General features: G+C 30.2%; 3 protein-coding genes across 3 annotated transcripts; all 3 read right to left on the minus strand.

Moving 5' to 3' along the window:
- Positions 1 to 1,391: 1,391 nt before the first annotated feature.
- LOC124918390 (mitogen-activated protein kinase kinase kinase 20-like) lies at positions 1,392 to 2,207 on the minus strand. Its single transcript, XM_047458560.1, has one exon. The coding sequence runs from the start codon at positions 2,205 to 2,207 to the stop codon at positions 1,392 to 1,394; it is 816 nt and encodes a 271-aa protein (XP_047314516.1).
- A 4,803-nt stretch (positions 2,208 to 7,010) lies between these two features.
- On the minus strand, positions 7,011 to 9,719 carry LOC124918391 (mitogen-activated protein kinase kinase kinase 20-like). Its single transcript, XM_047458561.1, has 3 exons — positions 9,472 to 9,719; positions 8,715 to 9,075; positions 7,011 to 7,834 (listed from the first exon to the last, which is right to left on the minus strand). Exons 1-3 carry the CDS (start codon positions 9,505 to 9,507, stop codon positions 7,011 to 7,013), a joined length of 1,221 nt encoding a protein of 406 aa, XP_047314517.1. The 5' UTR covers positions 9,508 to 9,719.
- Positions 9,720 to 12,611: 2,892 nt separating this feature from the next.
- Positions 12,612 to 15,320, minus strand: LOC124918392 (mitogen-activated protein kinase kinase kinase 20-like). The gene is made up of 3 exons (XM_047458562.1): positions 15,073 to 15,320; positions 14,316 to 14,676; positions 12,612 to 13,435 (listed from the first exon to the last, which is right to left on the minus strand). The coding sequence occupies exons 1-3, from the start codon at positions 15,106 to 15,108 to the stop codon at positions 12,612 to 12,614; spliced, it is 1,221 nt and encodes a 406-aa protein (XP_047314518.1). The 5' UTR covers positions 15,109 to 15,320.
- Between the last annotated feature and the right edge of the window lie 664 nt (positions 15,321 to 15,984).

The following is a 15,984-nucleotide window of genomic DNA, read 5'->3' on the forward strand; positions in this document are numbered from 1 at the left end:
TTTCATTTCCTTTCCGGTTTTTTCTTTCTTTCTTTTCTCTCTCTCTCTTTTTTTTTTTTTTTTTTTTTTTTTTTTTTTTTTTTTTCACCCGGGGAAGATGTTGTTTTCAAACGGACAACTAGCAGTGATTTCAATACTATACGTACTTTCAAATTTATTTTAATTTTTGTCTCTCATTCATGAACCATCCACAACAATTAGGTTATAAGTCTTACCGATTCATATTGAGTTAGGGGAGCCTTCCTTGAATTATGCCCATATGTGACTTGACCTCAGGATAATTGTGTTAGAACTCTTGTACATATTCCATTTTTGTCCTAAAAGTCCTTTGATGCAACTTACTCCAGCTTGTATAACTCTCTATCCCTAAAAAGATAGAAGATATGAGAATGATCAAAATCACTTCATAAACAATAATAATAGAATTAAACCATTTAGTTACAACTAAAGCTAGGAAAGAAGATCAATAAATAAAATTATAATCTATCAACCAATACAAACATTTATTCGTTAGTTAAGAAAAAACTCACCTTTATCGTTAAGGATGAATCATTTGTAACAACAATTTAATGAAACTTGTACTTTTTGGAATCAAGATGAATTCTTTTTCAACTGCAATATAAAAAAGCAATAATTTATTATTGATCCATCCATATTTTATGTCTTATATTCTACAGATTTTAACCACATAACTCCATTTTTTATTTGAATGAAAATGAAATCCTTAAACTATACGATATTATAATATTATATGTTAGAATAACTAGATTTAAAACGATGTTTCATAACTTACATCTATGATAAATTGCTCTTATAGATGAAATGATTGATTAGATCTACGAACAATACAAATTTCACGGCAATTGGATGATTCGATTGTCGAAGAGAGGCAATTGAAGATTGAGTAAATTTTGGTGTATAAAAAATTACACCTTTCATACAATATAAAAAGAAAATACGTCTTTTTACTTCAAAAGGACATCAATTGTAAACATGTATAATTTGAAAAGTGTAGAAAATAATATTTTACTCACCTCTTTAAAATGTTTTAGGGACTAGTTGTAATCCAAAACTCAGTGTATGAATGTCATTTAATGAGTAAATGCCTGCACCATATGTAAATGAACATTAAGTAAAAAATCATTATAAATAAATTTGTAAGTCTAATAAGTCTAAGTTTACATTAATACCTTCTTGTTATATAAACTAAAAATCTTTATTTGTTTGTATTATAAACATTATTCCTTCCAAGATTCCGCACAAGCTTAATACATAAATCCTAAAATAAAATAAAATAAGTAAAAGAAATAATCAAACAACAAACATAAATTTAACAACAAATTAATTAATAAAATACCGTTTATGATCAATGTACGGAAATAAAGGAGCGCCTATGCGTTATTTTGGGAGGTAGAAGGATTCTCGCTCCTACCGACGATGAACTGATGTTGTAGAAGCATATTTGCGCTCCATCTTTTCTTTGGATCTTTAGTTGTGCACCTCTTCCAAAAATCGAAAGCCTCTTTGGACATTTTACTTCGCTTTATTAGTTTAATAAGATTTTGGTTCATATTTTTGCATTTCCATTGCGGCGTTGATGTGATCATTTCAAAGAAGGAGCATCCCAATGCCCAAATATCGGTAGAAGTATCATATTCTCCATCGTTTAATGTCTCAGGAGGCATATAATGAGGAGTACCTAGCGTCATTCCTGGAAGATTGAATGGCTGAATAGTCATACCAAAGTCTCCTATTTTGGCTTTCTCGTCGACCATTAATATGTTTTCCGGTTTTATATCACAATGAACGTATCCACTCTCATGGATGTAGCGCAGACCCTTTAAAATGGAAAGTGTATATTCCTTTGCTTCAATTTCGGAGATTCCGTTGTATTTAGATGTCTTTGATGATTGAATGCGGTCGTGCAAAGTGCCGCCCGAGGCGTACTCCAAGAAGATATTTGTAAAAAAATTTGTGCCTTCAACGGTGAAATCATAACCATATAGACGAATAATATGCGGGCATTCTTTAAATTTAGAGAGAATATCCCTTTCGTGTAGGAGAGATGATGAATTTTCGTACTCCGCGGATTTAACTGCCATTATTGAAATAGACGGATAGAGACAATGTCCTTCTAATGGACGGCCTAGATAGACAACTCCATAACTGCCTTCGCCCAATTTTTCGAGTCTCTCCCACAAAGACATTATTATTCCTTTCAAAGTAAAACATAATTACGATTAAGAGAGAAATAACGAATTATTCAAATACACGAACAAATACGTTGAAAAAAATAATCACATACCAATTGACGCAAAGTACCGAAAAATCAAAAGAAAACGGATTGATTTGAGTGTTTTAGTAATTTTGGGAAGAGGAGTGTGTGTGATGAATTTTTTCTTGAATTGACTTGATTGAGATAGTTTTATATAAAATAAAATAGATTTGAAACAGTAAAAAGCTAATTAGTAGGAAGAAATATTTTATAATAAAAGATTTATTATATTTAAATAAAGAAAATAAAAAATAAAATTTTTTGTAATTTATTAAATAAAATAGATTTGAAACAATAAAAGCTAATTAATAGGATGAAAGATTTTATAATAAAAGAGTTATTATATTTAAATAAAGAAAATAAAAAATAAAAAATTTTGTAATTTATTAAATAAAATAGATTTGAAACAATAAACTAATTAATAGGATGAAAGATTTTATAATAAAAGATTAATAAAAAAAACCATAAAATTGTAATAGGCATAAATTTAGGAGGACTAATATTCTTCGACTAAGTCTTTGCAAGTAAAACATGGCAAAAAAAGGCTTTCTTTCACAATTGACCCCGAGACTAATTAAGATTTTTCTTCTAGAGAGAAAGAGATTGAAACCAGTTTCCTCTTAGTTTGTTTAGCGTTGTCTTAATTAGTAGATCTATCTAGCTATCTATTTGTTTCTCCCACAGAAAACTTTGCATTTACAAATAATTAATTAGCAAAAATAAATCATCAAAAACAAATTTGGTGGCTTCTCAGATCCGTGTTTAATGTAGATTTTAAACACTGAATCAGTTCTTGGCACGTGAATACATAAAATGTCACCAACTACATCACCAACATTGATGCAATCTCTATCAATTGTGTGTCCAACAGCATCATAATTTAAATAAATCCTAATGGGTTTATTCACTTGCTTCTTTTCTTGGGCAGTTGAGAATCCAAGTAAAGTTCTTCCTTTTCGGTGAAGGGGCTTAGAGACTTCTTCTGCCTGATCATAAACTTGTGGTGTGACCGAATAGATCTTGTTACCCGGTCGCCTTCTTTGTTTGAGTATTTCGTCGTGAATACAAAAATGCGATGATATTATATTGTTATCGTGAGTTGTTTCTGTTTCTGTTTCTGGCCATGGATGGTATTCTTGGTCTACTGAACAAAGTGTTTCCAGCGACAAAATCAGTAACATCTGCAAAAATTATGTGGTTTATCATCTACACTACTTAAGTTCAATGGAAGATTCCAAGTATCCATTATTCAATTAGTTCATTGGATCAAACCAGTTAATGACATTATCTATATTTTACATCCATGAAGTTCTAACATAAAAGACAGCTGAATATAAATTTGATGGAAGACAGTCTTCACAATTAACCGAAAACCCTCACTGAAATGAACCCTAAATCTAGCATTTTAAGCCTTCTAGAGTTCATTTTTGGGTGAAAGTTTTCTCATTAGCTCAAGCAAATTTCAGACAGCCATAAGAATTCTTTGAGCTCATTCCATTCAGATTCAACAAATGCATAAATAAAGAACAAAGAACTAAAAATCCTAAATCCCCAAAATCAAAATTAGCTTACTTTACCTGTAAAATGAAGACAGTTAACTGAAACAACCTCATTTCTCTGAAAACAACACCACATCGGCTACCTCGAAAAAACCTGAACTACAAAGTTAGACTTGAGAGCAGCACTGTCGAACCAGATTCCGTCAAAACGCCGGCGATTCTTCGATCGGTGTCAACATACAGAAAATAAAAATACAAGTCAGTTTGCATTTTCAAGACTGATTAACATGCAAATGACTTTCCAACAAAAGGAATCTCTCTAATTTCAGCCTTAACAATCTCTCTAAATGAATCAAAAATTGTTTAGCATTCACTTACCTTATCTTATTCATATGTTGATTTAGATGAGATAATGTTTTGAAACATAACTTAACCTAGTTAACTATCTATATATATATTCCCTACATTTGTTCGTTTTCTCTTTGAAATCTAGACTCAGCTCTATATCCAAAAAGTGTTTCTAAATCAGTGTACAAATACATCTTCTAAATGGTGTTTGAGCTGGGATGATTTGATTTGGTTTTTTATTGTCTTCCCTTAATTAACAGTTTTATTATATGCTTTTCTTTAGGTGAATGATGCTAAGGAAGTTGGTGCAAATATCAGATCTGGTCTAGGGATTACTAGAAGGGTACAAGACAAATAGATATTTCTAGATGAATCAAAAGTCTTAGTTCTTTGGTTGATCCTAGTGCTGATAAGGAGTTTTAGGAAGCTGCAGCAGTGAATTCGAATTCTACGAATTTGGTTAAAAAAATCTATGATTTTATGAGATTGATAGATCTATATAATCAAATTTCATTATTGAAAACAAAATAGAAGATGTAAATGAAAACAGGTTATTGCATTTGTTACAAATTATTATTATTTTTATTTGATTCGGTGTGATTATTTAAAAAAAAATAGTTTACAAAACCTTTTTGAATTCAATATTAGTTTCTTTTGAATTGAATACTTCTTTTGAAATTATCTCGAGGTTTACCTATTTATTGATCATAAATAATATTTTTTAATTCGATATTAATGTAGAAACTTATAGAAATCATCATTAAAAAACATATTGATCAATTGATAAAAAAAATAAAATTACTTAGAACCTTAAGTTGAGATAGTAAATCAAGAGAAATAACTATTTGAGAGAAAAATCCTGTAATAGGAATTATTTGTTTATACAAAACTCAACAGGATTAAAAAACTCCCACTAACCTAAAAAAAGTACCTATAATATTTCATATAGGATTTACAATGGTTCCCCTTAACTTATATATAAGATGATCAAGTTACATATATTGAATCAATCTTCACTTCTTTTCTTCTCTTCCCTTCGTCAATTATATGAATTTGACTCTTTATCTACATCATTATAAACAATAATGAATCAAATAATAAAGAAAGGGATATTATAACATTAATGAATCAATTAATAGAGAAATAGATAAATGAGTACATACCTCAAATATAATGGATAGTTTATATTTCACCATCAAAGTCTCGTCTCATTATTTGTTGTGCTTTTTTTTGTAAGCCTTGCATTCAATCGTTTGAAGCACCTTAGTTCTCTTAGGATATTTGGACCATCGTATTTGAATTCAATCACAATCATTCCTTTAGTCTCCATCCCACATTAGGCAGTCTTACAAGGTTGAGGTTTGGGGATTGGGATATAGCACAGTCGGGACTATCACCCTTTCGTTGTATAAGATTCATTATTGAGAGTTATTTTATAATAAATATATTTGAAGTCCGTTTAAGCAGAATCGGTATACTGATGCCCTTTATATTTGAGACTTTTCATTTCCTTTCCGGTTTTTTCTTTCTTTCTTTTCTCTCTCTCTCTTTTTTTTTTTTTTTTTTTTTTTTTTTTTTTTTTCACCCGGGGAAGATGTTGTTTTCAAACGGACAACTAGCAGTGATTTCAATACTATACGTACTTTCAAATTTATTTTAATTTTTGTCTCTCATTCATGAACCATCCACAACAATTAGGTTATAAGTCTTACCGATTCATATTGAGTTAGGGGAGCCTTCCTTGAATTATGCCCATATGTGACTTGACCTCAGGATAATTGTGTTAGAACTCTTGTACATATTCCATTTTTGTCCTAAAAGTCCTTTGATGCAACTTACTCCAGCTTGTATAACTCTCTATCCCTAAAAAGATAGAAGATATGAGAATGATCAAAATCACTTCATAAACAATAATAATAGAATTAAACCATTTAGTTACAACTAAAGCTAGGAAAGAAGATCAATAAATAAAATTATAATCTATCAACCAATACAAACATTTATTCGTTAGTTAAGAAAAAACTCACCTTTATCGTTAAGGATGAATCATTTGTAACAACAATTTAATGAAACTTGTACTTTTTGGAATCAAGATGAATTCTTTTTCAACTGCAATATAAAAAAGCAATAATTTATTATTGATCCATCCATATTGTATGTCTTATATTCTACAGATTTTAACCACATAACTCCATTTTTTATTTGAATGAAAATGAAATCCTTAAACTATACGATATTATAATATTATATGTTAGAATAACTAGATTTAAAACGATGTTTCATAACTTACATCTATGATAAATTGCTCTTATAGATGAAATGATTGATTAGATCTACGAACAATACAAATTTCACGGCAATTGGATGATTCGATTGTCGAAGAGAGGCAATTGAAGATTGAGTAAATTTTGGTGTATAAAAAATTACACCTTTCATACAATATAAAAAGAAAATACGTCTTTTTACTTCAAAAGGACATCAATTGTAAACATGTATAATTTGAAAAGTGTAGAAAATAATATTTTACTCACCTCTTTAAAATGTTTTAGGGACTAGTTGTAATCCAAAACTCAGTGTATGAATGTCATTTAATGAGTAAATGCCTGCACCATATGTAAATGAACATTAAGTAAAAAATCATTATAAATAAATTTGTAAGTCTAATAAGTCTAAGTTTACATTAATACCTTCTTGTTATATAAACTAAAAATCTTTATTTGTTTGTATTATAAACATTATTCCTTCCAAGATTCCGCACAAGCTTAATACATAAATCCTAAAATAAAATAAAATAAGTAAAAGAAATAATCAAACAACAAACATAAATTTAACAACAAATTAATTAATAAAATACCGTTTATGATCAATGTACGGAAATAAAGGAGCGCCTATGCGTTATTTTGGGAGGTAGAAGGATTCTCGCTCCTACCGACGATGAACTGATGTTGTAGAAGCATATTTGCGCTCCATCTTTTCTTTGGATCTTTAGTTGTGCACCTCTTCCAAAAATCGAAAGCCTCTTTGGACATTTTACTTCGCTTTATTAGTTTAATAAGATTTTGGTTCATATTTTTGCATTTCCATTGCGGCGTTGATGTGATCATTTCAAAGAAGGAGCATCCCAATGCCCAAATATCGGTAGAAGTATCATATTCTCCATCGTTTAATGTCTCAGGAGGCATATAATGAGGAGTACCTAGCGTCATTCCTGGAAGATTGAATGGCTGAATAGTCATACCAAAGTCTCCTATTTTGGCTTTCTCGTCGACCATTAATATGTTTTCCGGTTTTATATCACAATGAACGTATCCACTCTCATGGATGTAGCGCAGACCCTTTAAAATGGAAAGTGTATATTCCTTTGCTTCAATTTCGGAGATTCCGTTGTATTTAGATGTCTTTGATGATTGAATGCGGTCGTGCAAAGTGCCGCCCGAGGCGTACTCCAAGAAGATATTTGTAAAAAAATTTGTGCCTTCAACGGTGAAATCATAACCATATAGACGAATAATATGCGGGCATTCTTTAAATTTAGAGAGAATATCCCTTTCGTGTAGGAGAGATGATGAATTTTCGTACTCCGCGGATTTAACTGCCATTATTGAAATAGACGGATAGAGACAATGTCCTTCTAATGGACGGCCTAGATAGACAACTCCATAACTGCCTTCGCCCAATTTTTCGAGTCTCTCCCACAAAGACATTATTATTCCTTTCAAAGTAAAACATAATTACGATTAAGAGAGAAATAACGAATTATTCAAATACACGAACAAATACGTTGAAAAAAATAATCACATACCAATTGACGCAATGTACCGAAAAATCAAAAGAGAACGGATTGAGTTGAGTGTTTTAGAAATTTTGGGAAGAGGAATGTGTGTGATGAATTTTTTCTTGAATTGACTTGATTGGGATAGTTTTATAAAAAATAAAATAGATTTGAAACAGTAAAAAGCTAATTATTAGGAAGAAATATTTTATAATAAAAGATTTATTATATTTAAATAAAGAAAATAAAAAATAAAAATTTTTGTAATTTATTAAATAAAATAGATTTGAAACAATAAAAGCTAATTAATAGGATGAAAGATTTTATAATAAAAGAGTTATTATATTTAAATAAAGAAAATAAAAAATAAAAAATTTTGTAATTTATTAAATAAAATAGATTTGAAACAATAAACTAATTAATAGGATGAAAGATTTTATAATAAAAGATTAATAAAAAAAACCATAAAATTGTAATAGGCATAAATTTAGGAGGACTAATATTCTTCGACTAAGTCTTTGCAAGTAAAACATGGCAAAAAAAGGCTTTCTTTCACAATTGACCCCGAGACTAATTAAGATTTTTCTTCTAGAGAGAAAGAGATTGAAACCAGTTTCCTCTTAGTTTGTTTAGCGTTGTCTTAATTAGTAGATCTATCTAGCTATCTATTTGTTTCTCCCACAGAAAACTTTGCATTTACAAATAATTAATTAGCAAAAATAAATCATCAAAAACAAATTTGGTGGCTTCTCAGATCCGTGTTTAATGTAGATTTTAAACACTGAATCAGTTCTTGGCACGTGAATACATAAAATGTCACCAACTACATCACCAACATTGATGCAATCTCTATCAATTGTGTGTCCAACAGCATCATAATTTAAATAAATCCTAATGGGTTTATTCACTTGCTTCTTTTCTTGGGCAGTTGAGAATCCAAGTAAAGTTCTTCCTTTTCGGTGAAGGGGCTTAGAGACTTCTTCTGCCTGATCATAAACTTGTGGTGTGACCGAATAGATCTTGTTACCCGGTCGCCTTCTTTGTTTGAGTATTTCGTCGTGAATACAAGAATGCGATGATATTATATTGTTATCGTGAGTTGTTTCTGTTTCTGTTTCTGGCCATGGATGGTATTCTTGGTCTACTGAACAAAGTGTTTCCAGCGACAAAATCAGTAACATCTGCAAAAATTATGTGGTTTATCATCTACACTACTTAAGTTCAATGGAAGATTCCAAGTATCCATTATTCAATTAGTTCATTGGATCAAACCAGTTAATGACATTATCTATATTTTACATCCATGAAGTTCTAACATAAAAGACAGCTGAATATAAATTTGATGGAAGACAGTCTTCACAATTAACCGAAAACCCTCACTGAAATGAACCCTAAATCTAGCATTTTAAGCCTTCTAGGGTTCATTTATGGGTGAAAGTTTCCTCATTAGCTCAAGCAAATTTCAGACAGCCATAAGAATTCTTTGAGCTCATTCCATTCAGATTCAACAAATGCATGAATAAAGAACAAAGAACTAAAAATCCTAAATCCCCAAAATCAAAATTAGCTTACTTTACCTGTAAAATGAAGACAGTTAACTGAAACAACCTCATTTCTCTGAAAACAACACCACATCGGCTACCTCGAAAAAACCTGAACTACAAAGTTAGACTTGAGAGCAGCACTGTCGAACCAGATTCCGTCAAAACGCCGGCGATTCTTCGATCGGTGTCAACATACAGAAAATAAAAATACAAGTCAGTTTGCATTTTCAAGACTGATTAACATGCAAATGACTTTCCAACAAAAGGAATCTCTCTAATTTCAGCCTTAACAATCTCTCTAAATGAATCAAAAATTGTTTAGCATTCACTTACCTTATCTTATTCATATGTTGATTTAGATGAGATAATGTTTTGAAACATAACTTAACCTAGTTAACTATCTATATATATTCCCTACATTTGTTCGTTTTCTCTTTGAAATCTAGACTCAGCTCTATATCCAAAAAGTGTTTCTAAATCAGTGTACAAATACATCTTCTAAATGGTGTTTGAGCTGGGATGATTTGATTTGGTTTTTTATTGTCTTCCCTTAATTAACAGTTTTATTATATGCTTTTCTTTAGGTGAATGATGCTAAGGAAGTTGGTGCAAATATCAGATCTGGTCTAGGGATTACTAGAAGGGTACAAGACAAATAGATATTTCTAGATGAATCAAAAGTCTTAGTTCTTTGGTTGATCCTAGTGCTGATAAGGAGTTTTAGGAAGCTGCAGCAGTGAATTCGAATTCTACGAATTTGGTTAAAAAAATCTATGATTTTATGAGATTGATAGATCTATATAATCAAATTTCATTATTGAAAACAAAATAGAAGATGTAAATGAAAACAGGTTATTGCATTTGTTACAAATTATTATTATTTTTATTTGATTCGGTGTGATTATTTAAAAAAAAATAGTTTACAAAACCTTTTTGAATTCAATATTAGTTTCTTTTGAATTGAATACTTCTTTTGAAATTATCTCGAGGTTTACCTATTTATTGATCATAAATAATATTTTTTAATTCGATATTAATGTAGAAACTTATAGAAATCATCATTAAAAAACATATTGATCAATTGATAAAAAAAATAAAATTACTTAGAACCTTAAGTTGAGATAGTAAATCAAGAGAAATAACTATTTGAGAGAAAAATCCTGTAATAGGAATTATTTGTTTATACAAAACTCAACAGGATTAAAAAACTCCCACTAACCTAAAAAAAGTACCTATAATATTTCATATAGGATTTACAATGGTTCCCCTTAACTTATATATAAGATGATCAAGTTACATATATTGAATCAATCTTCACTTCTTTTCTTCTCTTCCCTTCGTCAATTATATGAATTTGACTCTTTATCTACATCATTATAAACAATAATGAATCAAATAATAAAGAAAGGGATATTATAACATTAATGAATCAATTAATAGAGAAATAGATAAATGAGTACATACCTCAAATATAATGGATAGTTTATATTTCACCATCAAAGTCTCGTCTCATTATTTGTTGTGCTTTTTTTTGTAAGCCTTGCATTCAATCGTTTGAAGCACCTTAGTTCTCTTAGGATATTTGGACCATCGTATTTGAATTCAATCACAATCATTCCTTTAGTCTCCATCCCACATTAGGCAGTCTTACAAGGTTGAGGTTTGGGGATTGGGATATAGCACAGTCGGGACTATCACCCTTTCGTTGTATAAGATTCATTATTGAGAGTTATTTTATAATAAATATATTTGAAGTCCGTTTAAGCAGAATCGGTATACTGATGCCCTTTATATTTGAGACTTTTCATTTCCTTTCCGGTTTTTTCTTTCTTTCTTTTCTCTCTCTCTCTTTTTTTTTTTTTTTCTTCACCCGGGGAAGATGTTGTTTTCAAACGGACAACTAGCAGTGATTTCAATACTATACGTACTTTCAAATTTATTTTAATTTTTGTCTCTCATTCATGAACCATCCACAACAATTAGGTTATAAGTCTTACCGATTCATATTGAGTTAGGGGAGCCTTCCTTGAATTATGCCCATATGTGACTTGACCTCAGGATAATTGTGTTAGAACTCTTGTACATATTCCATTTTTGTCCTAAAAGTCCTTTGATGCAACTTACTCCAGCTTGTATAACTCTCTATCCCTAAAAAGATAGAAGATATGAGAATGATCAAAATCACTTCATAAACAATAATAATAGAATTAAACCATTTAGTTACAACTAAAGCTAGGAAAGAAGATCAATAAATAAAATTATAATCTATCAACCAATACAAACATTTATTCGTTAGTTAAGAAAAAACTCACCTTTATCGTTAAGGATGAATCATTTGTAACAACAATTTAATGAAACTTGTACTTTTTGGAATCAAGATGAATTCTTTTTCAACTGCAATATAAAAAAGCAATAATTTATTATTGATCCATCCATATTTTATGTCTTATATTCTACAGATTTTAACCACATAACTCCATTTTTTATTTGAATGAAAATGAAATCCTTAAACTATACGATATTATAATATTATATGTTAGAATAACTAGATTTAAAACGATGTTTCATAACTTACATCTATGATAAATTGCTCTTATAGATGAAATGATTGATTAGATCTACGAACAATACAAATTTCACGGCAATTGGATGATTCGATTGTCGAAGAGAGGCAATTGAAGATTGAGTAAATTTTGGTGTATAAAAAATTACACCTTTCATACAATATAAAAAGAAAATACGTCTTTTTACTTCAAAAGGACATCAATTGTAAACATGTATAATTTGAAAAGTGTAGAAAATAATATTTTACTCACCTCTTTAAAATGTTTTAGGGACTAGTTGTAATCCAAAACTCAGTGTATGAATGTCATTTAATGAGTAAATGCCTGCACCATATGTAAATGAACATTAAGTAAAAAATCATTATAAATAAATTTGTAAGTCTAATAAGTCTAAGTTTACATTAATACCTTCTTGTTATATAAACTAAAAATCTTTATTTGTTTGTATTATAAACATTATTCCTTCCAAGATTCCGCACAAGCTTAATACATAAATCCTAAAATAAAATAAAATAAGTAAAAGAAATAATCAAACAACAAACATAAATTTAACAACAAATTAATTAATAAAATACCGTTTATGATCAATGTACGGAAATAAAGGAGCGCCTATGCGTTATTTTGGGAGGTAGAAGGATTCTCGCTCCTACCGACGATGAACTGATGTTGTAGAAGCATATTTGCGCTCCATCTTTTCTTTGGATCTTTAGTTGTGCACCTCTTCCAAAAATCGAAAGCCTCTTTGGACATTTTACTTCGCTTTATTAGTTTAATAAGATTTTGGTTCATATTTTTGCATTTCCATTGCGGCGTTGATGTGATCATTTCAAAGAAGGAGCATCCCAATGCCCAAATATCGGTAGAAGTATCATATTCTCCATCGTTTAATGTCTCAGGAGGCATATAATGAGGAGTACCTAGCGTCATTCCTGGAAGATTGAATGGCTGAATAGTCATACCAAAGTCTCCTATTTTGGCTTTCTCGTCGACCATTAATATGTTTTCCGGTTTTATATCACAATGAACGTATCCACTCTCATGGATGTAGCGCAGACCCTTTAAAATGGAAAGTGTATATTCCTTTGCTTCAATTTCGGAGATTCCGTTGTATTTAGATGTCTTTGATGATTGAATGCGGTCGTGCAAAGTGCCGCCCGAGGCGTACTCCAAGAAGATATTTGTAAAAAAATTTGTGCCTTCAACGGTGAAATCATAACCATATAGACGAATAATATGCGGGCATTCTTTAAATTTAGAGAGAATATCCCTTTCGTGTAGGAGAGATGATGAATTTTCGTACTCCGCGGATTTAACTGCCATTATTGAAATAGACGGATAGAGACAATGTCCTTCTAATGGACGGCCTAGATAGACAACTCCATAACTGCCTTCGCCCAATTTTTCGAGTCTCTCCCACAAAGACATTATTATTCCTTTCAAAGTAAAACATAATTACGATTAAGAGAGAAATAACGAATTATTCAAATACACGAACAAATACGTTGAAAAAAATAATCACATACCAATTGACGCAATGTACCGAAAAATCAAAAGAGAACGGATTGAGTTGAGTGTTTTAGAAATTTTGGGAAGAGGAATGTGTGTGATGAATTTTTTCTTGAATTGACTTGATTGGGATAGTTTTATAAAAAATAAAATAGATTTGAAACAGTAAAAAGCTAATTATTAGGAAGAAATATTTTATAATAAAAGATTTATTATATTTAAATAAAGAAAATAAAAAATAAAAATTTTTGTAATTTATTAAATAAAATAGATTTGAAACAATAAAAGCTAATTAATAGGATGAAAGATTTTATAATAAAAGAGTTATTATATTTAAATAAAGAAAATAAAAAATAAAAAATTTTGTAATTTATTAAATAAAATAGATTTGAAACAATAAACTAATTAATAGGTTGAAAGATTTTATAATAAAAGATTAATAAAAAAAACCATAAAATTGTAATAGGCATAAATTTAGGAGGACTAATATTCTTCGACTAAGTCTTTGCAAGTAAAACATGGCAAAAAAAGGCTTTCTTTCACAATTGACCCCGAGACTAATTAAGATTTTTCTTCTAGAGAGAAAGAGATTGAAACCAGTTTCCTCTTAGTTTGTTTAGCGTTGTCTTAATTAGTAGATCTATCTAGCTATCTATTTGTTTCTCCCACAGAAAACTTTGCATTTACAAATAATTAATTAGCAAAAATAAATCATCAAAAACAAATTTGGTGGCTTCTCAGATCCGTGTTTAATGTAGATTTTAAACACTGAATCAGTTCTTGGCACGTGAATACATAAAATGTCACCAACTACATCACCAACATTGATGCAATCTCTATCAATTGTGTGTCCAACAGCATCATAATTTAAATAAATCCTAATGGGTTTATTCACTTGCTTCTTTTCTTGGGCAGTTGAGAATCCAAGTAAAGTTCTTCCTTTTCGGTGAAGGGGCTTAGAGACTTCTTCTGCCTGATCATAAACTTGTGGTGTGACCGAATAGATCTTGTTACCCGGTCGCCTTCTTTGTTTGAGTATTTCGTCGTGAATACAAGAATGCAATGATATTATATTGTTATCGTGAGTTGTTTCTGTTTCTGTTTCTGGCCATGGATGGTATTCTTGGTCTACTGAACAAAGTGTTTCCAGCGACAAAATCAGTAACATCTGCAAAAATTATGTGGTTTATCATCTACACTACTTAAGTTCAATGGAAGATTCCAAGTATCCATTATTCAATTAGTTCATTGGATCAAACCAGTTAATGACATTATCTATATTTTACATCCATGAAGTTCTAACATAAAAGACAGCTGAATATAAATTTGATGGAAGACAGTCTTCACAATTAACCGAAAACCCTCACTGAAATGAACCCTAAATCTAGCATTTTAAGCCTTCTAGGGTTCATTTATGGGTGAAAGTTTCCTCATTAGCTCAAGCAAATTTCAGACAGCCATAAGAATTCTTTGAGCTCATTCCATTCAGATTCAACAAATGCATGAATAAAGAACAAAGAACTAAAAATCCTAAATCCCCAAAATCAAAATTAGCTTACTTTACCTGTAAAATGAAGACAGTTAACTGAAACAACCTCATTTCTCTGAAAACAACACCACATCGGCTACCTCGAAAAAACCTGAACTACAAAGTTAGACTTGAGAGCAGCACTGTCGAACCAGATTCCGTCAAAACGCCGGCGATTCTTCGATCGGTGTCAACATACAGAAAATAAAAATACAAGTCAGTTTGCATTTTCAAGACTGATTAACATGCAAATGACTTTCCAACAAAAGGAATCTCTCTAATTTCAGCCTTAACAATCTCTCTAAATGAATCAAAAATTGTTTAGCATTCACTTACCTTATCTTATTCATATGTTGATTTAGATGAGATAATGTTTTGAAACATAACTTAACCTAGTTAACTATCTATATATATATTCCCTACATTTGTTCGTTTTCTCTTTGAAATCTAGACTCAGCTCTATATCCAAAAAGTGTTTCTAAATCAGTGTACAAATACATCTTCTAAATGGTGTTTGAGCTGGGATGATTTGATTTGGTTTTTTATTGTCTTCCCTTAATTAACAGTTTTATTATATGCTTTTCTTTAGGTGAATGATGCTAAGGAAGTTGGTGCAAATATCAGATCTGGTCTAGGGATTACTAGAAGGGTACAAGACAAATAGATATTTCTAGATGAATCAAAAGTCTTAGTTCTTTGGTTGATCCTAGTGCTGATAAGGAGTTTTAGGAAGCTGCAGCAGTGAATTCGAATTCTACGAATTTGGTTAAAAAAATCTATGATTTTATGAGATTGATAGATCTATATAATCAAATTTCATTATTGAAAACAAAATAGAAGATGTAAATGAAAACAGGTTATTGCATTTGTTACAAATTATTATTATTTTTATTTGATTCGGTGTGATTATTTAAAAAAAAATAGTTTACAAAACCTTTTTGAATTCAA

Source organism: Impatiens glandulifera, unplaced genomic scaffold, assembly GCF_907164915.1.
Source record: "Impatiens glandulifera unplaced genomic scaffold, dImpGla2.1, whole genome shotgun sequence".
NCBI lineage: Eukaryota > Viridiplantae > Streptophyta > Magnoliopsida > Ericales > Balsaminaceae > Impatiens > Impatiens glandulifera.

Coding starts and splice junctions, on each gene's coding strand:
- LOC124918390 (XM_047458560.1), bottom strand. CDS start 2,207: ATGTCTTTGTGGGAGAGACTCGAAAAATTGGGCGAAGGCAGTTATGGA.
- LOC124918391 (XM_047458561.1), bottom strand. CDS start 9,507: ATGAGGTTGTTTCAGTTAACTGTCTTCATTTTACAG. Junction 9,076..9,471: donor TAACTGTCTTCATTTTACAG/GTAAAGTAAGCT, acceptor TAATTTTTGCAG/ATGTTACTGATTTTGTCGCT. Junction 7,835..8,714: donor CAATGTTGGTGATGTAGTTG/GTGACATTTTAT, acceptor TTACTTTGAAAG/GAATAATAATGTCTTTGTGG.
- LOC124918392 (XM_047458562.1), bottom strand. CDS start 15,108: ATGAGGTTGTTTCAGTTAACTGTCTTCATTTTACAG. Junction 14,677..15,072: donor TAACTGTCTTCATTTTACAG/GTAAAGTAAGCT, acceptor TAATTTTTGCAG/ATGTTACTGATTTTGTCGCT. Junction 13,436..14,315: donor CAATGTTGGTGATGTAGTTG/GTGACATTTTAT, acceptor TTACTTTGAAAG/GAATAATAATGTCTTTGTGG.